The sequence below is a fragment of the Maniola hyperantus genome, chromosome 20, assembly GCF_902806685.2.
Source record: "Maniola hyperantus chromosome 20, iAphHyp1.2, whole genome shotgun sequence".
Lineage (NCBI taxonomy): Eukaryota > Metazoa > Arthropoda > Insecta > Lepidoptera > Nymphalidae > Maniola > Maniola hyperantus.
Window position 1 is genome coordinate 268,734 of NC_048555.1, and position 26,642 is coordinate 295,375.

At 43.2% G+C, this 26,642-nt stretch overlaps 1 protein-coding gene across 1 annotated transcript in view; it reads right to left on the reverse strand.

Annotated features, from left to right (window-relative positions):
* Nucleotides 1-4,325: 4,325 nt before the first annotated feature.
* The window catches only part of LOC117991574 (protein VAC14 homolog), a 28,869-nt gene continuing 6,552 nt past the window's right edge, over nucleotides 4,326-26,642 (reverse strand). The window contains exons 6-14 of the mRNA XM_069505628.1: nucleotides 25,898-26,021; nucleotides 24,878-25,149; nucleotides 23,190-24,054; nucleotides 21,793-21,898; nucleotides 21,254-21,428; nucleotides 17,417-17,535; nucleotides 6,148-6,227; nucleotides 4,955-5,117; nucleotides 4,326-4,543 (exon numbers count right to left, since the gene is read on the reverse strand). Coding sequence (XP_069361729.1) covers nucleotides 4,408-4,543; nucleotides 4,955-5,117; nucleotides 6,148-6,227; nucleotides 17,417-17,535; nucleotides 21,254-21,428; nucleotides 21,793-21,898; nucleotides 23,190-24,054; nucleotides 24,878-25,149; nucleotides 25,898-26,021 — 2,040 coding nt within the window. The 3' untranslated portion in view covers nucleotides 4,326-4,407. The remainder of the gene's footprint in view (nucleotides 4,544-4,954; nucleotides 5,118-6,147; nucleotides 6,228-17,416; nucleotides 17,536-21,253; nucleotides 21,429-21,792; nucleotides 21,899-23,189; nucleotides 24,055-24,877; nucleotides 25,150-25,897; nucleotides 26,022-26,642) is intronic.

The following is a 26,642-nucleotide window of genomic DNA, read 5'->3' on the forward strand; positions in this document are numbered from 1 at the left end:
CTAGTACCCAATGTGATTATGTCGATGATTTCCCCCGTAACTTTGTGAAACCCAGTGACTCTATTAGTACCGAACGCGCCTGTCGCAACGTGTCCTATAACTTTGTGAAATGTAGTGACTTTATTAACGCCGAATGCGACTGTCGGGACGTAGCTAATGACTCTATTATTACTGATCGCGATTATCGCGATGATTTTCCCCGTAACTTTGTGAAACCCAGTGACTCTATTAACGACGTGCTCCATAGTTTTATGAAACCCAATAACTTCACTAGCGGCAATCGCGACTGTCGCGATGACTTGTCCCGCAATTTTGTGAAATCTAGCGACTCTTTTAATGTCGAACGCGACTGTCTTGTCGTAGCTAGTGCCGATGAGATATCTGGCGACCTTATTAGAACTAGACGCAACTGTCGCAACTTTTTGCTCTCTACTTGTGCTGCTGATGATAATATTATCGGTGAACGTGATTTTAAAATGACAAACAAATTGATTATGAATCCTAAGACAAGTCAAGTTAAAGTTGATAATAGTTTAAATTGGGCCCATAGACTTCACATAGAAGAAAGTTTAAAGTGCTTAAACACAGAGTGTTGTGGTAACAGCAACTTTAACTGTGATTCCAATCCAAATATTAATGTTTTAAACGATGGTGTGTTGAGTGGCGAAACCAACACTATAGACGATTTAAATCCTAACATGAGAAATAGAAACTTAATCAGTAATCCAAATATTGAATTAAGCGTTAATTTAACGTGTGATCATAAATGTTGGTGCAATAAGGACGACTGTCGAACGTATTTAGATAATAATTATTGTTCCGATTACTATATGCAGAATTCTGATGTTGCGTACGAAAATATTAGGTTTAAGTGCACGGAAACCCCTTTAGCTTTACCGACTGTAAAAAATGAAAATGGAAATAATTTGAATGTAAAAAATGAATTTAACACCAATAAATGTAATTTAGGTATAGGTAAGTATTATATGAATAACGTGACAGAATGCTCAGATTCAGAGACATGTACTCCATTAGCAAGTTCGGATGCGTCCATGACGTCTCTGGAGTCGGGGATCAGAACTGTAATCTATGAGTCGGCGAGCTGTAAGGAGGTTAGCTCCTTGCCGGAAGACACTGAGGATGTCAATAAGAACGCATGCACAAAACCACACTCAAAGTCAGCCTGTGTACTTAGTTAACATGACAACATGAACAATGATGAATAATAATGCATGTATTTATACTCTCTACAAGTTAGCCCTTGACTGCAATCTCACCTGGTGGTAAGTGATGATGCAGTCTAAGGTGGAAGCGGGCTAACCTGGAAGGGGTATGGCACTCTTTAATAAACCCATGCCCTTTTGGTTTCTACACGGCATCGTACTGGAGCGCTAAATCGTAATTATAGAAACTTAATAATTTGCATTTATAGAAAGGATGAAGGAAAACATCATAAGGAAACCCGTAGGTCGATATGGTAAAACCTGCATCAATCATTATTACAGTCTCACTTGTTGTGATTGGCTGACTTTGTGTGATTCTTGTTGCAACAATGCATTGTAGCCAATAGTGAGCGAGCGTCAACCAATCAGAGGTGATTGCGATCGTGACATTGTAGCTGTCATTCTACCGCAATCGAGGCCCTGCGTAGTGCACACCTGACAGTACTACATAATGTTCTCAAAAGTGTGTGAAATCTGCCAATTGGCGTTTGGCTAGCGTGGTGGACTAGGGCCAAACCCTTCTCTCATTCTGAGAGGAGTCTCGTGCTGTGTAGTAAACCGGCGATAGGTTGATGATGATGATAAAAAAGTTATACATATAGTAAGTATATTATATTCCTGCACGAGTTTGCATATGTCACATGGTTTTCGTGATTGTTTATATGAATTCAGAGAAATAATGAATGTAAAGCTCTGTTTTATGACTAGTCACACAGATACCGATACTAAATTAAAAGGTCGCAACAGGCGCTGTAAATATATTTGAAAAATCGACATCGAATTTCGTTTTCGTAGACTATCAATACTAATTGTACTAAAGAAGTACAGTAGCCGGCAAGAAATATTGTACATCGATATTTACAATAAGAATCCGGCTTTGTAGAGCGTTGTCTCTGTCATTCATACCTACGTTTAGTCGGTCTTAACGACAGAGACAACGCTTTACGAAACCGCTATTTTTCATGTACAATATTTCCTGATGTGTAAAAAGTTATAGAATAGTTATAAAAATATTAGTTAATTAAATATATTATTGCTAGAAGGATGAATAATGGGTTTTATCTATTCTATAAATCTATATCTATCACATATCTAAATACAGACAAAATTTATTTGTTATTGTGTTATCTATACAAGTTCTAAGCAATCAGTATTAAAAACTAGAATAAAAACTATAATTTAGTCCATAATAATATGAATGGTAATGGCATGTAATGGTATCTTTACACTATATTGCTATGAATATTATAATGACTGAGTTTTCCTTTAGATCTCATGAATTGTTCCATTTCTATTTTTAATTATGTGATAATGATATTATTTTATATAGTATATCTACAGGGTGTAACCAGAACGCTGGCAAAAAAGGCAGGTGACAGTACTGATGATTTCTGATATGATACCACAAAAAAGACGCAAAATAAAATATTTAAAAATTCTATAATTTTGTAAAAGTTTACGATATATTGCAAATAAAACATCTGACTGACGCTAGAGGTCAACGAACGTTGCGTAAGTAGGCCACTCGGCCTACGACGCAGCATTGACCCAAATTGTGCACGACATTATACATTGCAAGTTTGAAAAATATTAAATCATTAATACTACAAAATGAGGTAAATGGTTATTGGTATTGGATTGTGTTTAGGTAGTATAACAATAACGCTAAGTTTTTGCTAGCGTTCTGGTTACTGGTTATAGTAAGTCTTTTTTCACACTAGGGGATATAAATTATATTATACTCCGGTCAAAATAGTCATACATGGTTACAATAATTTACATAGGGCTAAACATTGGTGCGAATGTTGGGAACACCAATATACAAATGAATTATGAAAAGCCCCATCGATTTATATGTATGTTCCCAACATTTGTACCAATTTTTGTCCTATGTGAATTATTGCAACCTTGAATGTCTATTTTGTTCAGACTATAATATAATTCATGTGTGAAACAAGCTTAATAGCCTATAGTAGCATTTTACATATTTTTCTTGTATGCCAATAAAGAAACGAATCGAATGGTGGCATTTAATTTTATTCTCTCTCACTTACACACTACACCTGTGTAAAGTGTGCGAGTGAGAGGTTATGATTGCCACAAGTTCTAAAGTATTCAGTTAAGTTTCTTTCAATTCCATGGTGCTTTTACATTCAATAAATAGTACATTACTATTAAAGGTAAACTTTGTATTTAAAGTTATGAGTTTTAAACTTTTATGCAAACAATTGTTATTTTACTGTTAATTAAAAACATAATAAAATTTTATCGTAAAATTCTTGTTTGATTTTTAAAAAACACTGAGCGCAAAAAGAGGGGAAGTATATCATTAACGAATATATTTTGTCTGTCGATGTGTAGCAGTATGGCTCACAAATGGATTTAAAAATGTATTATTTCGCTTTCTATGGCCTACTTCTTCTCATTCTTCAGGAGACCCGTGTTAAGTGAACCGGCGACGGGTTTATCATGATCTTGATTGATTGATTGATTGATGGCTTGATGGTTATAGGGTTGATGAAATTTTAAGTGAACAAAAGTCAAAATTGGAATGTGCAAATAATTTATTATAATAAAATTAATGTCTTATACTATTTACAAAATGGTTTTCTGTATTAAAACTATCAATATAGCCTTAGGTACAGTTCAGCAAACTTGCTTACTTATTAACTAACGTATTTTATATTGTTACTCACTACATAATATTTTTATACTTAGTTGAGAAATCAACACGGAATTAATTAATCTAAAAATCAACAATTTAACTAAGTAATATTTTTGTTATAAAAAAGGTTTGTAGACCACCTACTTACAATATTTTATTTAGTTACAGCTCATTATTTATATAATAATTAACAGAAAAAAGATGCATAATTTAGTAAGTATCATAGATGCCAAGTACAACATTTTTAAACAAAAGAGTATTTTTGTTTAAATGTAGAAGGTATTGTTATATTTACGCCAGTTTACATGTATTTATTTTACATGTATTTATTTTAAGGCCGAACCGTATTACAGCAGCATGGCACAAAGCGTCAAAATATAATTTGAATGATTGCGTATGGTGCATGTCGCACAGCACACTACCGTTCACTACTTGTCCCCTGCCATCATGTTGGCACTATTATTGTGTGATTGCAATGGTGCCAGTCAGTTGGTGTGTTGTATCTGTATGGTCGTGCGGCTACGAGTAGGGTCTGTCGAACAGCTTGGCGCGACTGAGGCGTCGCTCCAGCGTCTTGTAGTCGCGATGCGCGGCTTGCACGCGTTTGAACTCTTCTATCAGTGCCTCGAAGTCGATGTCCGTGCGGTCTTCCTCCCTGCAAGTGCGTCATCAGTTCTGTACCCACTTATACAAAACTGTAGATTGATCTAAGCTGATTCTTTACATCAAGGCATATCTAATGCTGCTATTCACAAAACTGGCAAGTCTAAAAATACTGTTCCTTTCACAAGACTCCATCATCATTCATAAGGATGGCAGTAGTTTCAGACCTGTCAATTTAGTTTACAGATGACTCGCACACCTGCATGTCGACCGCGCGTGACGCTGTGCGTGTGTGCGGGCCGTCCCCACCCCGACTGTCAGCTCGACTACAGCTCTTTGATAAACTCTTCGTGTCCAGGTTGCAAGCTATCATTGTGGCAATTTCATCAAAATCGGTACTCACTTGATGAGTACCGATGTGCTTCAGAGAAGTCGAGTCTGTGCGCTGAGCTTTATAAAATACCTGTGTGGCGGCGCGGAGTCGGAGCGCTGGTGCGGCGGCGCGCAGTGCAGGCGGCGCCGCAGCGCGTGGAAGGCCTCGCTCTGCGGCAGCAGCATCAGCAGCCCGAACAGTGCGGAGCGCAACTCCGCGCTGCCCGGCCCGCCCAGCAGCTCGAGTCGCAGATCTAACCACAACCATTTTATATGTATGGGATAAGAGCCAGCGCGCCAGTATCTTCGATATTTTATAAAAGCTGAAAGTTTCTCTGCGTGTTGTCCCCATCACATGAGAGAGGGATATAGAGGTGCATGCCTGGGAATAGGGATCGAACCCCTGACCTACCGACTGGAAGATCAACGTCTGAACCACTCGGCAAACATACAGATATATAATATTTTCCGTCTATAATGCCTTGCATCATATGCACGCTTTGTTTACAGCAGTGACTCGGATATCGTTGTTATATAAAAATCAATTACAACAAACGAACAAAATTAATAGAACATTTTGCAATGGCATCTCCTACGTGTGTTTTTCCCGAAACACTACAAAAACGTCTACCCAAACCTCTACACAAAACACTGTACCTCTACATATAATTTAATATGACGTTTTCTGTGTGTTTAATAAATAAGTAATTTATTTAATAAATAAGATCAGCTACCTACTTATAATATACTAGCTGATCCCGCGGCTTCGCCCGCGTGTATATAATATAGTCTATATCACTCAGGAATAATGTAGCTTTCTATTGGTGAAAGAATTTTCAAAATCGGTTCAGTAGTTCCAGAGATTACCCCCTACAAACAAACTTAACGACATTTCCTCTTTATAATATTAGTATAGGCTTACGCCGTTCGCATCTACTTAGTTACCTACCTATATCACACACAAGAAAGCTTGTCACTCACACAACCACATTGGATATATAAGAATTATGGTAAGCTTTTTAAAACAGTCGCAAAATAAAGATTGAAAGGGGCACACGTATTTTAATACCCTCCATACTTAATTAAAGTGAACTTTAAGACCTCAACACTGTGTAGGTATATGAACAATGTTTTTGCTTTCCGGTACGGTGTTTTGTGTAGTGTTTCGAGAAAAGCGCGCGCAGGAGACGTACGTGGCTTACTTAACTGACATACTTAACTAGTGATCAGCAAAAATAGAACTAATTTTTTTTATTAAGTAAGAAAGTAGAGTTTTGTACTTACATGCAAAAACTGGAGATTCAATTAATTGTACTAATTTATCTATTTCCGTTAGAAAGTCAACAGTTATTTCGAGATCACCACTGTCATTCTGCTAAGGAAATTAGTGAATCTAATTGCGAGGGCAATACCATTTTTAGGGTTCCGTACCTCAAAAGGAAAAACGGAACCCTTATAGGATCACTTTTTTGTCTGTCTGTCTGTCTGTCAAGAAACCTACAGGGTACTTCCCGTTGCCCTAGAATCATGAAATTTGGCAGGTAGGTAGATCTTATATATAGCTGACATTTTGGGAAAAATCTGAAAACTGTGAATTTAGGGTTAGATCACACAAAAAAATTAAATTGTGGTCATGAACTAATAATTAGTATTTTCAACTTTCGAAGTGAGTGACTATATCAAGTGGGGTATCATATGAAAGGTCTTCACCTGTACATTCTAAAACAGATTTTTATTTATTTTTATGCATCATAGTTTTTGAATTATCGCGCAAAATGTCGAAAAATTACGACGGTAGTACGGAACCCTCATTGCGCGAGCCTGACTCGCACTTGGCTGGTTTTTTGAAAAGTGTTTAAATTTTATTTTATTTTATTTTATTTTATTGGTTTGCCAACAGATAGTACACATATTATAAAATAACAATTACAGTTCACAGAGAAAAAATTTAGAGTGTACACCCAATTACTGGCAAACCGGCATGCATTTTGTGACGTTGTAAATTTTGAACTACTAACTAGCGTTTCGCTTTTAATAAAAATCAATTTTGTTCAAAGTATGTTGGTGCCACCTAGCATCAAGGTGCAGAACTACGCGTGGGTCGATGTTCAGAGTTCATTCGAGCCACAATAGATGGCGTTTGCTTCGTTGTCAATTGTCGTAAAAATAAAACAAAATAATTAAATAAAACCATAATATCATTTGTTTATTGTTAAGTCATTAACAAAACGGTTCTTATAATATATCCTTAGGTTCCGCAAATATTCAAAAATGAATTGGCTTCATGATCAAACTAAATGAGAGCGGCCACACTCGGGTTGCGTCTGGCAACACCGATTGGTGAGATTTAGAATTTTCTGGAGTCAACATGTGAAGACGAATTTTTTCGTTCCAGGAAAATCTCACTCTTTTTCGCCCATGGCTTCGCCTGGGAAAATACAATAGTTATAAATTTAGTCATCCTAACGTATTTCAATGTTTCATCAATTATGGTGAGTGAAAAATCAAGTAATGTGGATTCGACAAAATGGCGGTTTGGTTAGAGAAAATCCTAATTTCATGATTTCACTTTCAGTTCCAGTTATTTTACCTTCCCAAATAAATGAGGATAATGGGTTGTGGGTGGACTCCTGAAAACCATTGGTGGCCAGGAGTTCAATAGGTGAGTTGTGTTTGATCGGGAAAATTCCACGTGTCGAAATTTTCACACAGCACAAATTATAATCTTGTTTTTCTTTGTTGCAGGGTTTCCGTTTGCGTTTCCGTTTTTAGTTTTCGGTTTTCCGTTTTTTTTGCTTTCGTTTTCCGTATTTATTTCTTTTGCACATTCACGTTGGCAACTTAATTTCTATGGATAAGACTTGGTGAAAATCTTTGTAAGGAAACATTTCGGTTGTGAAGAATCAAGTTAAATTGAGTTTTGGGAGCTTGGCCGATGCCGTCCAGCTACCTTGCAGTCTTCGCACCTACAAGTAAGCAAATGTTTGTATTCTGGAACAGTTTAGTGAACCTTCTTAGTGTATGTGTACAGTAAGAACCCTGTCTTTACTACTGAGCTTTTATTTTGAAACAATTTTATGAATTTTACTGTGTCATTGTCTATTCCATGCCAATGGCATCTTAAATTTAAAACATAGATTTATGTACTATCTACCTAAGGCATTCTAATGTATCTAAATTAAGTCTTGGCATTAAGCTAGAATAACTAAGCATTATTAGCCATCACTATGTATTAAGCGACCCCGGTAAAAGTTACATTAAAACGATTTTGCCTAACATCTAGCAAATTTCATTTATAACACCTCATATACATTACAAGGGAGTCGACGGCTAGCTTCTATTCTTTACTAGGTAGATAGATCAAGTAAGTAAAATTATTTTTTTTTCCTCTAATCTTTGTAAGGTGGTAGATTATTCCGTATCCGGGTATATTTCTATTCCGCCCAATTTATCACCCTTACAAATGGCGCCCGAACGTTTTTTTTATATAGTTATTTCAGTATATTTTGAGAAATTTTGTGAATTTTATGAAATGTACTCCGCTGATTGTACAATTTTCTAAGTGGTGACACATTGCAAAGAGCTCTAAGCTGTTTTTTTTTATGGTTAACTAACTAAATAATAACTAATAGTTAGAAATTTTGTTTGATAGTTTAAGTAATTTTCTGAGTATAGTCCAACATTTTTTTTTCTTACTTAATCAACACTTTATAAATGGTGCTTATGCCGTTAATTATGTTATTCGACTTACCTTGGAGGTGTATAAGTGAATGTTTGCCTTCAGTTTAGTAATAAACATTGCTTAACTGAGTTGTTGTTGGGTATTGCTTTCAATAGTAAGTACATCTTATGTTTGAAAATTCCGGTAACTTAGTATAATTAAAGTTTTGAAACGCTATGTGCTGTTAACTAGTTACACACATACATTTATAAATACTAAGAGTTACAACTTGTGAAACTAAATATATAAACTATATTCAGAGATTACATTAAGTTCAAGTATGAAGTTATGAACAATTTTTTTTGTCAGTGACTTGATACTTCATTATTTTGTTGAAATTTTGTTTAGAGCTGTGTTAAGGTTATGATAAAAGCTACTTCACACACAAAACATGTTAAGTTTAATTGAATGCTGGTAGTTTAAAGTGACATTTAGAAACAGATTTTGTTGTATTTTAGGTTATGTGTTAAAAGTGTAAAGTAACAGCCATCAAACCATTGCACAATCTCTTTGTTTTTTTTTTGAAAGATAATATGCTAGTCAGAGTTCATTGCAACTTTGTTGCCTGTTTACTTTTGTAATTGTAAAGGTTGTAACACACTGTGTACTCATAAAGGTGATACTGCACCTTACAATCATTTATTCAATTTTGGGAAGTTTTATTTTGTTATATTTTGTTTACTATAGTAATAATATGTGCTTGTATTATTAACAATATTTTGGAATAGGAACATAATTGGATAAAATAGTTAGGATAGACTTAAGAATATTGTTTTTGTTGTGTATTTTGCTTGTGTATATTTAATAGTTTAAATAACTTCTTTTGTGTTTGTGTTTAACCAATTTGTATAAGGCTAAACATAGACAGTTACACAAGCTCGATATTTTGTTAAATGTGTTTTGACTTAACACAATGGAACAGACTTTTGCCCAGTTTCATTCACTTTTGAAGGACGAATTGTGTTATGAGGTATCCATTCGTTCCGAAACTCCAGCACCTACAGTGCTAGGTTTAAAGAAACAGTTAAAACAATTAATTCAGGAAATTCCTTCTGAATCAATTTTAGAGACGGATTTCACTTCTGAAAGTGAGTTAGGGGTTATTACTAAAAAACTTCAAGACTTAGAAGATTTATTAAAAAAGTGTTCTGACACTAAAGATAGACATGCCCTCTGTAGGTCTAAAGCTTTAGCTTCACATTTGTACTTTAGAATTTTGAGAATACAGTGTTCCGAACTCAGCTTAATAAGTAGGAAGAGTGAATTACATACAAAGTTGCAGAGTTTGATTTCCAGATTAGATGCTGACAATGAGTCGTCTCACGACGAATCACTGGATTCCGAGAGTACCGCCGTTGACTGCACTGGTGATAAAAATGTTGCCAAGTGGAAGTTAAATTTCAACGGACAGGGTGATCCGCGCAGTTTCATCGAACGCGTTGAGGAATATAAAAGATCTTATGGCGTTTCAGATGGAAAATTATTTGTTTCTGCATTTCATCTTTTTACAGGCCGAGCATTGTTATGGTACAGAGGCAACAAATGTCAAGTTTCGTCTTGGTCAGAATTGAAAACTTTATTTTTAGAGGAATTTGATGCAGTAGATTATGACTACAGGTTGCTAGGTGAAATTCGAGCAAGAACACAAGGCTCTGAAGAACCTGTGTCTATCTATTTCGCTGTAATGTTTGGCATGTTTTCAAGGTTGTCAACACCACTTTCCGAAGAACAAAAGTTACAAATTTTATTACATAATATTCGCCCTTTTTACTCAGAACAATTAGCTCTTGTTGACATTAAGTCTGTCGCAATGTTGAAGGAAAAGTGTCGCAAACTAGAGGCTGCGAGGCAGCGTTCCGCCTTATTTTCTGAGCCTACTAACAGTAAGGCAACTTTAAGTTCAGAGTTTGCTTACAAACAAGTGACAAAACAGATAAACACACTTTCAGTCACACCTGCACCTAAGGTTGATACAAGTAAAGGCACTGATTTTACGAAAACAAATAAACAACTATGTTACAAGTGCGGCAAGGGTAACCATTCCTTTAAATTTTGCAGGACAGTTCCGAAATTTATTAGATGTTTTTCGTGTGGACGTCAGAACTTTACAGTAAAGACATGTCCAAGTTGTAGTAAAAAGGCGATTAGTAAACCCGCTCCGGACAAAAATTCAAAAAACTAATTAGTAAGAACTGTGCAGAGACACAAGTAAAGAACTTGGTCATTAACAACAAAACATCCCTTTTACCTGACACAGTTCTGTATTCAGTGGATAAACGAGACTTTAGGCCATATTTAAAGGTTTTTGTTGACGGTTTTGAGATTACAGGTTTACTAGATTCCGGTGCTTGCGCGTCAATTTTGGGTAACCAGGCGCACAAGGGTTTTTTTGAGATTCGGTTATAAATTGCATAGCAGTATTGATACCACATTTTCAGTGGCAAATGGAGACAAACTTGATTGCATGGGTTATATGTTTATTCCGATTACTTATAATTCCGTAACTCACATAATAAAATTTTTTGTAGTACCCTCTATAATAGCGGATGTTATTTTTGGCTGTGACTTTTGGAAAACATTTCAGTTAGCCCCTGGCATTTTTGATAATTTAGAATTAATTAAGGCACCTTCTCAATTTTACAATATTTGTGCGATTGATAATGAACAAATTCATACCATCACTTCTTTTGAAAACTTATCATCTCAACAGAAAGAATTAGCCCAGTCTGTAGTAAATAAATTTTTAGATATTTCTTCAGAGAAAATTGGATTGGGTAGAACAAAATTAATTGAACATGTTATTGACACCGGTGATGCCTTGCCAATAAAAATAAAACAATATCCACTTTCTCCCGAAAAGAAGGAAGCTTTAAGTAAAGAGTTAGATAGGATGCTGGAAATGGACGTAGTTACTCCGAGTGAAAGCCCTTGGAATAACCCAGCAATTTTAGTGAAAAAGGCAAATGGAGACTGGAGATTTTGCCTAGATTGCAGGAAATTAAATTCAGTGACAAAGGGGGATTCATACTCAATACCGTACATTCCACAAATTCTAGATAGCTTGAAAGAGGCAAGGTTTTTATCATCGATTGATTTAAGTTCAAGTTTCTGGCAAATTCCAGTTAGCTAACGACTCTCAGGAAAAAACCAGTTTTACAGTTCCTGGTAGAGGGTTATTCAAATTTAAAGTCATGCCGTTTGGCCTATGCGGTGCACCAGCACGACAGCAGAGGTTAATGGACCAGTTATTTAATCAAAATTTTTGTAGTGATATTGAAAATGGAATAGTATTTTGTTATATAGATGATATTGTTATTTGTTCTGCTGATTTTGAAACCCATTTAATTTTATTAAACAGAGTTCTGGATAAACTAAAAATGGCTCAACTATCCATAAATTTTGATAAATGTAATTTTTTTAGAAACTCTTTGAAATATTTAGGGTATATAGTGGATGAATTTGGTTTACGCACAGATCCTGGAAAAGTTGCCGCAGTTTTGAACTTTCCGACCCCAAAAACTGCACAGGAGGTAAAGATTTTCCTAGGCACTTGTTCTTGGTACAGGCGCTTTATTAGGAATTTTTCAACCATCGCTGCACCACTCAATAGACTAACGAGTAAAGGAAAGAACGCACCTAAATTTGAGTGGAGCGAACAGGCAGAGGTAGCATTTAATACATTGAAGAATGCGTTGGTAACCGCACCTGTTCTTGCGGTACCGAATTTTGAAAAACCATTCAAAATACATTGTGATGCTTCTGCATATGGTGTTGGCGGTATGCTAACGCAAGAAACCGATGGTTGCGATCATCCCATTGCGTATGTCAGTAGGAGCCTAAATAAAAACGAAAGGAATTACAGCGCGACGGAACGCGAGGCTCTAGCTGTGATTTTTGCAGTGGAGAAATTTCAGGCTTATTTTGGTTCCAAGCCAGTCACAATTATCACAGACCATGCATCCCTAAAGTGGTTCTTAAATTTAGAAAATCCCTCAGGACGACTCGCCAGATGGGGTTGTAGATTATCACAGTATAATTTTGTTATCGAACATAGGAAGGGTTGTGATAATGTAGTTCCGGATACCTTGTCGAGACTCATACACGTAGATGTAGTTGGTGATCGTGATGATAACTCTAGTCAACAAGTTTTGGTAGATGACTGGTATGACAAAACATTTAATGGCTGTAAAATCAATCCAGCAAATTTTCCGAATTTTGTATTTTGAACGATAAACTATATCGTTACAGTAAATGTAAATACCAGCTTCTCAGTGAGTTCGACTGGAAAGAGGTAGTCCACAAGAACGACATCCTTAGAATTATGCAACAAAACCATGCAGATGCAACTGCAGGTCATTTTGGTGTGTTCAAAACTCATCGCAGATTATCCCTCAGATATTTTTGGCGTGGTATGTATAAGGACGTGGTTGAGTACGTTAAGAATTGTGATACTTGCTCTGCGTATAAACACACGACATCAGCCACTCCAGGTCTGCTAGGGAAGCCTAAAGTCTGCGAGAGACCTTTTCAGGTCATTTCGGCTGATTTAGTCGGACCTTTGCCTAGGTCTAAATCAGGATTTACATTTCTTTTTGTGGTGACGTGTTGTTTTTCGAAATATACAATGTTGTTTCCGTTACGGCGTGCCACAGGTGCCGCTGTTGTTAAAGCGCTAGAGAATTTTGTATTTTTGAACCATAGTGTTCCAGAGACTGTGATTGTGGACAATGGGTCCCAATTTACAGGATCTGAATTCCGTAATCTCATTAAGCGTTATAATATTCCGAAATTACACTACACACCACTGTACACTCCGCAAGTTAACCTTGTTGAGAGGTACAATAAGGTTGTTATGACTGCTGTAGCCGCTTTTGTGAAAGATAACCACAGGTCCTGGGACGAAAACCTGTACAAGGTCCAGTTCGCCATAAACAGTGCGGTTAATGAATCCACTGGATTCTCCCCGTTCTTCCTTGTCCACGCTAGAGAACCGGTTTTAAATGGTTCCTTCTATAAGGACACGGATAAGGAGTACGAGGCCGGAATTCCAAGGGAGGAATACGCAGGAAAGTTTGGAAATTTGGAGGACATATTTGGTCAGGTTAGGAGAAATTTGTTTCAGGCTCATGCAGAGTATGCAACGCATTACAACTTAAGGCGTAGGTCTGCAAGCTATTCTGTTGGGGATATAGTGTGGAAAAAGACCTATCCACAAAGCGACGCTACAAATTTTTTCGCAGCTAAGCTGGCACCTAAGTATGAAAAGTGCAGGGTTGTCAAGGTTTTGTCACCTTTGGTTTACGAACTAGTTAGAGTAGCTGACAACCACCCAATAGGCACTTGGCATATTAAGGATATTAAGAAGTAGATATTTGCCATTACTTAGTTTGGTCTAAACTGTTTGAATATTTAAGTTATCAATATTCAATTAGGAATTTGTATGAGTGTAGTGATGTTCTGAATTAACAGTTACATTACCATGGTTCAGTTGAGGATGAATGTAGTGGATGTATGTAGGGATGAATATGTGATGATTGGAATGCTTGTGGTAGACCAACCGGTTGAGAAAGTAAAAATGCAAATATCGTACTTTGGGGATAACGAAAAGGGGGGGTTTTGTGTTTTGTTTTCGTTTTCCTTCTAGATAATGGATCATTTCTGTTATTTTTCCGATTCTGTTCCGAGATCTATTTTCTAGGAGAGTTATTTCGTTTTTTTTTCTCATATTCCGATTTTGATTCGGTTTTATTTTTCCAAATGGGATAGAGAACGGTTGCCATATCAGATGGACCCGTTCACAACCAGATTTTCCGTATTTGTTGAGTAACAAATATTACGATGGTAGTTTAAAAGAGTGAACCACCGTAGGCCTAGACGCATTCTATCAGTCAGCTGAAGAATGATGCCAAGATGTTTCCACTCAAGTGTCTTAGACACCATGAAGTTTTTTTGTATATATTCTTTTTAGAAGTTAGGGTTGTGTAGTTAAGTATAATGTATAAAACCTTACACTGTTTTCAGTATATTTATTTTGTTAGACAATTTTCCTTGTTAGTAGTAGATGTGCGTTCACGCGTAACTTCTGTGTTTTTTTGTTTGTTTCAGGCAAATTGTTAGTAGTTGTTGGATGACGCTGAGGGCAGCGTGGTTCAACCTGTTGAACCTTTTCGTAGGAGGGGAAGTATTGTGACGTTGTAAATTTTGAACTACTAACTAGCGTTTCGCTTTTAATAAAAATCAATTTTGTTCAAAGTATGTTGGTGCCACCTAGCATCAAGGTGCAGAACTACGCGTGGGTCGATGTTCAGAGTTCATTCGAGCCACAATAGATGGCGTTTGCTTCGTTGTCAATTGTCGTAAAAATAAAACAAAATAATTAAATAAAACCATAATATCATTTGTTTATTGTTAAGTCATTAACAAAACGGTTCTTATAATATATCCTTAGGTTCCGCAAATATTCAAAAATGAATTGGCTTCATGATCAAACTAAATGAGAGCGGCCACACTCGGGTTGCGTCTGGCAACACCGATTGGTGAGATTTAGAATTTTTCTGGAGTCAACATGTGAAGACGAATTTTTTTCGTTCCAGGAAAATCTCACTCCTTTTTCGCCCATGGCTTCGCCTGGGAAAATACAATAGTTATAAATTTAGTCATCCTAACGTATTTCAATGTTTCATCAATTATGGTGAGTGAAAAATCAAGTAATGTGGATTCGACAAAATGGCGGTTTGGTTAGAGAAAATCCTAATTTCATGATTTCACTTTCAGTTCCAGTTATTTTACCTTCCCAAATAAATGAGGATAATGGGTTGTGGGTGGACTCCTGAAAACCATTGGTGGCCAGGAGTTCAATAGGTGAGTTGTGTTTGATCGGGAAAATTCCACGTGTCGAAATTTTCACACAGCACAAATTATAATCTTGTTTTTCTTTGTTGCAGGGTTTCCGTTTGCGTTTCCGTTTTTAGTTTTCGGTTTTCCGTTTTTTTTGCTTTCGTTTTCCGTATTTATTTCTTTTGCACATTCACGTTGGCAACTTAATTTCTATGGATAAGACTTGGTGAAAATCTTTGTAAGGAAACATTTCGGTTGTGAAGAATCAAGTTAAATTGAGTTTTGGGAGCTTGGCCGATGCCGTCCAGCTACCTTGCAGTCTTCGCACCTACAAGTAAGCAAATGTTTGTATTCTGGAACAGTTTAGTGAACCTTCTTAGTGTATGTGTACAGTAAGAACCCTGTCTTTACTACTGAGCTTTTATTTTGAAACAATTTTATGAATTTTACTGTGTCATTGTCTATTCCATGCCAATGGCATCTTAAATTTAAAACATAGATTTTATGTACTATCTACCTAAGGCATTCTAATGTATCTAAATTAAGTCTTGGCATTAAGCTAGAATAACTAAGCATTATTAGCCATCACTATGTATTAAGCGACCCCGGTAAAAGTTACATTAAAAACGATTTTGCCTAACATCTAGCAAATTTCATTTATAACACCTCATATACATTACAAGGGAGTCGACGGCTAGCTTCTATTCTTTACTAGGTAGATAGATCAAGTAAGTAAAATTATTTTTTTTTCCTCTAATCTTTGTAAGGTGGTAGATTATTCCGTATCCGGGTATATTTCTATTCCGCCCAATTTACCACCCTTACAATTTTAAAAGTTTGCAAGTGCGGGATTACCAGTTAACTTTTTTTTTTTTTTTTTTTTTTTTATTGGTTTGCCAACAGATAGTACACATATTATAAAATAACAATTACAATTCACAGAGAAAAAGTTTAGAGTGTACACCCAATTACTGGCAAACCGGCATGCATTTTAAAAGCTTGCAAGTGCGGGATTACCAGTTAACTTAAAGCTAAAAATACAAATATGAAAAAATAAAAAATAAAAACACTGCAATTTACAATAGTACTAAATATTAAATACTAAATATTACGTAAAACAAGAAAAATAAGAAAAATTACGAAGAAGCATACGAGTTTATAATGCTGCATCAATATACTGATGCAGCATTTTTTTGTACTGCTGCAAGGAGAGTGAATGAGGATCTATTATCATATTTTTCGCAGTTTTAAAAAGATTATTATGTTCGCGACATATTCTAATGAATACATTGTTTTCTCCTAAGTTTGTTCTGCATCCCCTTATAATATAAGGCTTGTACGTAGAAAATCGCGAATTTTTACGAGGCACAGAAAAAATTATTTTGCGTAAAATGTTTGGGCAGTCAATTTCATAGTTTAAAATTTTGAACAGAAGTACCTGATCGGATACCCAGCGTCGGTTTTCAAGTGACATTATTTTAAAATAGCTCAGTCTTTGCCTGTAAGATGTTAATTCTGCTTTTTTATTCTGATGTACCGTTAACAGAAAAAGGAATCGTTTTTGAACCCTTTCTATTCTTAATATGGGGTCTTTATAGGATGGATTCCAAATGCTGGAGCCATATTCTAGTAAGCTGCGAATTAAGGCAGTATAAACCACTTTAAGGGCCAAACACGACTTAAAAGATTTGCAGTTGCGCCAGATAAAACCTAATAGTTTATAGCATTTACTGACTATTCCGTCTATGTGCGTGTTGAAGGATAGTTTTTTATCAATAATAATGCCTAGGTTTTTTAAATTTGATCTTTAGAAAAAGATAAGTAGCGGTTTCGTAGAGCGTTATCTCTATCGTTGAGACCGACAAAACGTCAGTAAAAAAAAAAGACAAAAGGTAGGTATGAGTGACAGACAACGCTCAACAAAGCCGAAATGTGTGTCTAAAGGTCGATGTACAATATTTCCTGCCATCTACTGGGCGATAGTACAAAGGATACAAGGTGGTGATGAGCCTTGCGCAGTGGCGGTAGTTGTGCGTGAGCAGGCACAGCGCCAGCAGCGCCACGGGGCTGTGGCACCAGCACGCGTACAGCGTCTCGAACAGCGACACCGTGGCCTGCGCGCGCACCACGCGAGTCAGTGACACACACAACACGCACATCGTCGCACAATCAATCATTCTATATCAATCGATAATAATCAAACAATTACCGGCCAAATAATAATATTGGAAGGCCGAGCGAAGCCGAAGACTTTTAAACTGATCTTTTTAAATTGAACGAGGTCGGTAATTGCTATTTCAGCCGAGCAAAAACTTAAATTATAACAAAGCTGCCTACTACACTGTATAAAGCCTCAATAGCTCAACGGTTAAGGCGGGGACTGAAATCCGAAAGGTCCGCTGTTCAAACCCCACCCGTTGCACTACTGTCGTACCTACTCTTAGGAGAGGAGTTAGGAGGAGTATAGAGAGTTGGAGGGGAAACGGGAATATTATTCATGATTAGCATGGCTAATATTCTTTTTAAGAAAAAAATAAAAGCCGCGCACTCACGGGGTCGTCGAAGGCGCGCAGCCGCAGCCGCAGGTGATGCAGCTCGGCGGCGGTGAGCAGCAGCGTGGCCAGCACGTCCACCAGCCGCGCCGCGAAGCGCAGCTCCCGCTCGCCGCGCACCGCGATCGCGACGCCGCGGTACACGGACTCCGCGCCCACCAACACGCACAGCTGCCCACTACGCTGTACAAAGCCGCGCACTCACGGGGTCGTCGAAGGCGCGCAGCCGCAGCCGCAGGTGATGCAGCTCGGCGGCGGTGAGCAGCAGCGTGGCCAGCACGTCCACCAGCCGCGCCGCGAAGCGCAGCTCCCGCTCGCCGCGCACCGCGATCGCGACGCCGCGGTACACGGACTCCGCGCCCACCAACACGCACAGCTGCCCACTACGCTGTACAAAGCCGCGCACTCACGGGGTCGTCGAAGGCGCGCAGCCGCAGCCGCAGGTGATGCAGCTCGGCGGCGGTGAGCAGCAGCGTGGCCAGCACGTCCACCAGCCGCGCCGCGAAGCGCAGCTCCCGCTCGCCGCGCACCGCGATCGCGACGCCGCGGTACACGGACTCCGCGCCCACCAACACGCACAGCTGCCCACTACGCTGTACAAAGCCGCGCACTCACGGGGTCGTCGAAGGCGCGCAGCCGCAGCCGCAGGTGATGCAGCTCGGCGGCGGTGAGCAGCAGCGTGGCCAGCACGTCCACCAGCCGCGCCGCGAAGCGCAGCTCCCGCTCGCCGCGCACCGCGATCGCGACGCCGCGGTACACGGACTCCGCGCCCACCAACACGCACAGCTGCCCACTACGCTGTACAAAGCCGCGCACTCACGGGGTCGTCGAAGGCGCGCAGCCGCAGCCGCAGGTGATGCAGCTCGGCGGCGGTGAGCAGCAGCGTGGCCAGCACGTCCACCAGCCGCGCCGCGAAGCGCAGCTCCCGCTCGCCGCGCACCGCGATCGCGACGCCGCGGTACACGGACTCCGCGCCCACCAACACGCACAGCTGCCCACTACGCTGTACAAAGCCGCGCACTCACGGGGTCGTCGAAGGCGCGCAGCCGCAGCCGCAGGTGATGCAGCTCGGCGGCGGTGAGCAGCAGCGTGGCCAGCACGTCCACCAGCCGCGCCGCGAAGCGCAGCTCCCGCTCGCCGCGCACCGCGATCGCGACGCCGCGGTACACGGACTCCGCGCCCACCAACACGCACAGCTGCCCACTACGCTGTACAAAGCCGCGCACTCACGGGGTCGTCGAAGGCGCGCAGCCGCAGCCGCAGGTGATGCAGCTCGGCGGCGGTGAGCAGCAGCGTGGCCAGCACGTCCACCAGCCGCGCCGCGAAGCGCAGCTCCCGCTCGCCGCGCACCGCGATCGCGACGCCGCGGTACACGGACTCCGCGCCCACCAACACGCACAGCTGCCCACTACGCTGTACAAAGCCGCGCACTCACGGGGTCGTCGAAGGCGCGCAGCCGCAGCCGCAGGTGATGCAGCTCGGCGGCGGTGAGCAGCAGCGTGGCCAGCACGTCCACCAGCCGCGCCGCGAAGCGCAGCTCCCGCTCGCCGCGCACCGCGATCGCGACGCCGCGGTACACGGACTCCGCGCCCACCAACACGCACAGCTGCCCACTACGCTGTACAAAGCCGCGCACTCACGGGGTCGTCGAAGGCGCGCAGCCGCAGCCGCAGGTGATGCAGCTCGGCGGCGGTGAGCAGCAGCGTGGCCAGCACGTCCACCAGCCGCGCCGCGAAGCGCAGCTCCCGCTCGCCGCGCACCGCGATCGCGACGCCGCGGTACACGGACTCCGCGCCCACCAACACGCACAGCTGCCCACTACGCTGTACAAAGCCGCGCACTCACGGGGTCGTCGAAGGCGCGCAGCCGCAGCCGCAGGTGATGCAGCTCGGCGGCGGTGAGCAGCAGCGTGGCCAGCACGTCCACCAGCCGCGCCGCGAAGCGCAGCTCCCGCTCGCCGCGCACCGCGATCGCGACGCCGCGGTACACGGACTCCGCGCCCACCAACACGCACAGCTGCCCACTACGCTGTACAAAGCCGCGCACTCACGGGGTCGTCGAAGGCGCGCAGCCGCAGCCGCAGGTGATGCAGCTCGGCGGCGGTGAGCAGCAGCGTGGCCAGCACGTCCACCAGCCGCGCCGCGAAGCGCAGCTCCCGCTCGCCGCGCACCGCGATCGCGACGCCGCGGTACACGGACTCCGCGCCCACCAACACGCACAGCTGCCCACTACGCTGTACAAAGCCGCGCACTCACGGGGTCGTCGAAGGCGCGCAGCCGCAGCCGCAGGTGATGCAGCTCGGCGGCGGTGAGCAGCAGCGTGGCCAGCACGTCCACCAGCCGCGCCGCGAAGCGCAGCTCCCGCTCGCCGCGCACCGCGATCGCGACGCCGCGGTACACGGACTCCGCGCCCACCAACACGCACAGCTGCCCACTACGCTGTACAAAGCCGCGCACTCACGGGGTCGTCGAAGGCGCGCAGCCGCAGCCGCAGGTGATGCAGCTCGGCGGCGGTGAGCAGCAGCGTGGCCAGCACGTCCACCAGCCGCGCCGCGAAGCGCAGCTCCCGCTCGCCGCGCACCGCGATCGCGACGCCGCGGTACACGGACTCCGCGCCCACCAACACGCACAGCTGCCCACTACGCTGTACAAAGCCGCGCACTCACGGGGTCGTCGAAGGCGCGCAGCCGCAGCCGCAGGTGATGCAGCTCGGCGGCGGTGAGCAGCAGCGTGGCCAGCACGTCCACCAGCCGCGCCGCGAAGCGCAGCTCCCGCTCGCCGCGCACCGCGATCGCGACGCCGCGGTACACGGACTCCGCGCCCACCAACACGCACAGCTGCCCACTACGCTGTACAAAGCCGCGCACTCACGGGGTCGTCGAAGGCGCGCAGCCGCAGCCGCAGGTGATGCAGCTCGGCGGCGGTGAGCAGCAGCGTGGCCAGCACGTCCACCAGCCGCGCCGCGAAGCGCAGCTCCCGCTCGCCGCGCACCGCGATCGCGACGCCGCGGTACACGGACTCCGCGCCCACCAACACGCACAGCTGCCCACTACGCTGTACAAAGCCGCGCACTCACGGGGTCGTCGAAGGCGCGCAGCCGCAGCCGCAGGTGATGCAGCTCGGCGGCGGTGAGCAGCAGCGTGGCCAGCACGTCCACCAGCCGCGCCGCGAAGCGCAGCTCCCGCTCGCCGCGCACCGCGATCGCGACGCCGCGGTACACGGACTCCGCGCCCACCAACACGCACAGCTGCCCACTACGCTGTACAAAGCCGCGCACTCACGGGGTCGTCGAAGGCGCGCAGCCGCAGCCGCAGGTGATGCAGCTCGGCGGCGGTGAGCAGCAGCGTGGCCAGCACGTCCACCAGCCGCGCCGCGAAGCGCAGCTCCCGCTCGCCGCGCACCGCGATCGCGACGCCGCGGTACACGGACTCCGCGCCCACCAACACGCACAGCTGCCTACAAACATTATATTCCTCCCAAAGCTCCGACTGAAGAGACGAGCGGAGAGACCGCCGAGCACAAGTATAGTGCTTGTCTCTTAATACAATTATCAAAAATACAGTTGTTGTCTTGATACAATGAAATGATCCTCACGTGAAACTGAGTCGATTGGCAATAACAAAAAATTTAGTCAATTTCATTATTTTTTATGGACAACTCACGCTTGACCAAAAAATTGATTATGCCAAATTTGTTTCAATAAAAAAGTACAACGGGTTTCTAAGACAGCCTTCCTGTGTGTTAAAAAAACACACTGTATAGTGAGCAATACTTAAATCGGTTACCTACATGTAATGGTATAAGGGCACATAATGCTTACCTTATAATAAAAGCTCCCCGGTCTTCCAGCAGATTTTCATCGGCCGCCAGTAATCTCAAAAGGGCTTTCAAGAACTTGTGGTAGTACGGACTCGACTCTAAAGCAGCTGGAAACAAAATAGAAGTTAATGAAATGGTCGCATAAAAGCAGTTATTTAAACTCCGCGACGTTTTAAAACAGTATCGCGCGAGTGTTTTAATTAATACCTAATTATGTAGAATTTCATGCACTAGTTTATCCAAACTCGTATTTTAAAATCTGAACAATAAAATCTTGTAACATATTTTGTCAAAACTAATAAGCTGATTTGATAAACATTGCAGGAAAAAGTACCTACCGAGAATACATTTTCACAAAAATACAGTAATTAATTATTATTAAAATAATCAAATATGGCGTTACTTAAACTTAAAAACCATAAAACTAGGGCGACCAAATTCTAATAATAAGGAAATGCCAATACAGTATAATGTATGTCAGCAACAGTTTGGCGTTAGATCTGAAGTAGGAAAGCGGGCCATACTCACCTTAAATGTCTAAGTAGAGAGCCATTGAAATTCTGTTTCATAAATTATGAAAAGGCATTTGATTGAGTCAAACATCAAATTTTTAAGGATGTTCTCAGAAATAATGGTTTGGAAGATAAAGATCTCCGCTTTATTAGAATCCCTTATTGGAACCACGAAGCCGCCGTGAAAATAGAGGGTGAGCTCTCGGACTGACGGCCGATAACTAGAGGTGTCCGACAGGGTTGCATACTGTCTCCATTACTCTTCAATCTGTACACTAAAGAGATCCAACAAGGCCAATGTCTTCAAACAGTGCATGTTGCCAGTGATGACATATGGATCCGAGACATGGTAGCTAACTATGGGCCTCATAAGAAAGCTCAGAGTCGCTCAGCGGGCGATCGAGAGAGCTATATGCTTGGAATTTATCTACGTGATCAAATCAGAAATGAGGAGATCCGTATGAGAACTATGGTAACCGACATAGCCCAACGGGTTGCGAAGCTGAATTATTGGCAATAGGCAGGGCACATAGTTCAAAAAACCGATAGAGTTGGGGTCCCAACGTGCTGGAGTGGCCACCTCGCACCGGAAAGCGCAGCGTTGGAAGGCCCCCCTACTAGGTGGACGACATGAGGCGAGTCGCAGGGAGCCGCTGCATTCAGACGGCGCAAGACCGTGGCGTGTGGAAGTCCCTACAAGAGACCTACGGCCAACAGTGGACGTCTATCGATTGCTGATGATGGTAATGATGCGTAAACAACATCCGATATGCCACGATAGGTACAGTATTAATTGCTAATTCTGCCACCGGGCTGCACCAACTGCTACCAGAAGTACCAAGGGCTGCTAAAGAGAATGCAATGAGTATTATGTGTTGATACGCACCGCTTCCATCAGCGCCGGCAGCCGCTGCAGCAGCAGCAGTAGTGGCAGCAGCGGCGGGGCAGGAGCAGATCTCGGCGAGCACGGCCAGCGCGCGGCGCACCACGTCGTCGGCCGCGTCCGTGAGGCTGCCCACCACGCTCACGAACACCAGCTCCGTTATGTGTTGATACGCACCGCTTCCATCAGCGCCGGCAGCCGCTGCAGCAGCAGCAGTAGTGGCAGCAGCGGCGGGGCAGGAGCAGATCTCGGCGAGCACGGCCAGCGCGCGGCGCACCACGTCGTCGGCCGCGTCCGTGAGGCTGCCCACCACGCTCACGAACACCAGCTCCGTTATGTGTTGATACGCACCGCTTCCATCAGCGCCGGCAGCCGCTGCAGCAGCAGCAGTAGTGGCAGCAGCGGCGGGGCAGGAGCAGATCTCGGCGAGCACGGCCAGCGCGCGGCGCACCACGTCGTCGGCCGCGTCCGTGAGGCTGCCCACCACGCTCACGAACACCAGCTCCGTTATGTGTTGATACGCACCGCTTCCATCAGCGCCGGCAGCCGCTGCAGCAGCAGCAGTAGTGGCAGCAGCGGCGGGGCAGGAGCAGATCTCGGCGAGCACGGCCAGCGCGCGGCGCACCACGTCGTCGGCCGCGTCCGTGAGGCTGCCCACCACGCTCACGAACACCAGCTCCGTTATGTGTTGATACGCACCGCTTCCATCAGCGCCGGCAGCCGCTGCAGCAGCAGCAGTAGTGGCAGCAGCGGCGGGGCAGGAGCAGATCTCGGCGAGCACGGCCAGCGCGCGGCGCACCACGTCGTCGGCCGCGTCCGTGAGGCTGCCCACCACGCTCACGAACACCAGCTCCGTTTGCAGGTACATCTGGCGTCGTGGGCGCGAACCGTAACATTACAAAGGGATCGCACATGTCAAACGATCACGCTGACTAAGCAACGTTGATCCAGGTCGGTAACTGGATGGGATGACCTACTTAGGATGATGATAGCCCACAAGGTATCAAGTGTAACTGCGAAATTCTTGACGATTCGTCGCAGTACAATCTTCTTTCCGAAACGGCGATAGTGTTGACGCGCCTTATTGACCGCTCTCAAAGTAAGGTCCTGTCTACACAGGGTCTATTTTCGTCTCCAGGATTATCTTAGCTCATCTCTGGCACATTCCATCAATTTAAGATTGATTTAAACATTAGAGGTTACAAACCAACACTTTCACATTAATATATTATGAGTATGAATATAAATGTATGACCGCTAAACTCACGAGTTAGTGGGAGCATGCCTGACTAGTGTGGACTGTGGAAGTCATCCAGGATCCTATTTCAATGGGCCTCTGCTCGCGACGCGGCGGCATGGAAACTAGTGAAAATGGTTCCAAACTTGTCGGGCATACTCCGTGAGTTTAGCTAGCATACATTTATATTTAAACTAGCGACCCACCCCGGCGTCGCACGGGTAGCTTCTAACAATTTTCATGGGGATCTCTATTGTTTTTGAAAATAAAATATAGCTTATGTCACTCAGGAATAATTTAGCTTTCTACTGGTAGAAGAATTTTCGAAATCGGTTCAGTAGTTCCAGAGATTACCCCTACAAACAAACTTACAAACTTTACCTCTTTATGATATTACTATAGATAAAGAATATCACTCGCAATAATTGAAACGCTAGAATTAGTAGGTACATACCTCTGAGGGCAGCTTGTTGTACAAATGCAGGATCCAGTCCAAAGCGGCCACTTTGGTATGCACGGAACTATGGTGCAGCATCTGAGTCAACACCCCCACCACGGCCTCCAAGTTCAATCGCGGAGGCCCCTCGTCCTCGGCCCCTTCGGGCGAGGGGCCTTCTACTGCTTCCCCTTTTGTGGGGGGCCCTTCGGAAGATGCGCGGGACTCGGACATTTCCGACACTAGTTTGGTCAACTGTAGGTTGACAGTAGCGGCGGTTTCCCGGATCTCTGGTTTGTATGTAGTAACTGTTTATAGCTCAACTCGTTATAGAACACGGAAGACAAACAAAACATTGAACACGGATGGTAAACAAAAATCTTGTAAATAAGCTTTTTGTTAGATTTTTGTTTGTAACATTAGATTTGTGCTTGTAACCATGAGATTTGTGCCTGTAACCATGAGATTTGTGTTTGTAACCATGAGATTTGTGCTTGTAATCATGATATGTATGCTTGTAACCATGGGATTTGTGCTTGTAACCATGAGATTTGTGCTTGTAACCATGAGATTTGTGCTTGTAACCATAAGATTTGTGCGTGTAACCATGAGATTTGTGCTTGTAACCATGAGATTTGTGTTTGTAACCACAAGATTTGTGCCTGTAACCATGGGATTTGTGCTTGTAACCATGAGATTTGTGCTTGTAACCATGAGATTTGTGCCTGTAACCATGGGATTTGTGCTTGTAACCATGAGATTTGTGCTTGTAACCATGAGATTTAAGTTAGTCACACGAGATTAAGTTTACTGCATGAGTTCTAACTTTGATGAGATTTAAGTTTACTGCATGAGATTAAATTTAAGTTAAATTAGATTCATGTTTGTTTTTATGAGGTTTAAGTTTACTGCATTAGATATAAGTTTGTCACAACTCACATAAAGGAGGGGAAGGGGAATATTATACGCACATTTAACATGACCGATATTAAACAGGGGGCAAAGCAACAAATGCAGTTTCCCCAAGTCAAAGGATACTCTTCCGTGGCTCGTCGGTGTAGGCCAGACAGGGCAGCGCCGCTAGCAGCATTCCCGACGCGAACGGCAGCACGCGCTCTCCGCTCAGCTCCGCAAACTCTTTCAGCCACGTCACTGCTGTCAACTGGGGAACAAGTCACCGTCATCGCCGACGCGCGACGAGGAGAACGAACTATTCTCAACACCTACTCTCATGGCTACCTTCAAGGCGTGGTCACTATGTATCTCTGGCTGGCATAGACTTCGAGACGCAACTACTAGGCAAGCACTCAATATTTCCTCACTCTTATAGATCTCGTCCTTAGATTAATTAAGATCCCGTCATCTCACTAATATGGAGTATAGAAAAGGAAAAGGTGACTGACTGAATGACTGATTGACTGATTGACTGATCAAGAGCCTCAATAGCTCAACCGGTAAATGAGAAAGGTGGACGGTTCAAACCCCGCCCCTTGCACTATTGTCGTACCTACTCCTAGCACAAGCCTGACGCTTAGTTGGAGAGGAAAGGGGAATATTAGTCATTTAACATGGCTAATATTCATTAAAAAAAAAAAAAGATCTATCAACGCACAGCTCAAACTACGGGACGGATCGGGCTGAAATTTGGCATGCAGATAGCTATTATGACGTAGGCATCTACTAAGAAAGGATTGTTGAAAATTCAATCCCTAAGGGGGTAGAATAGAGGTTTGGGATTTGCGTAGTCCACGCGGACGAAGTCGCGAGCATAAGCTAATGGAGT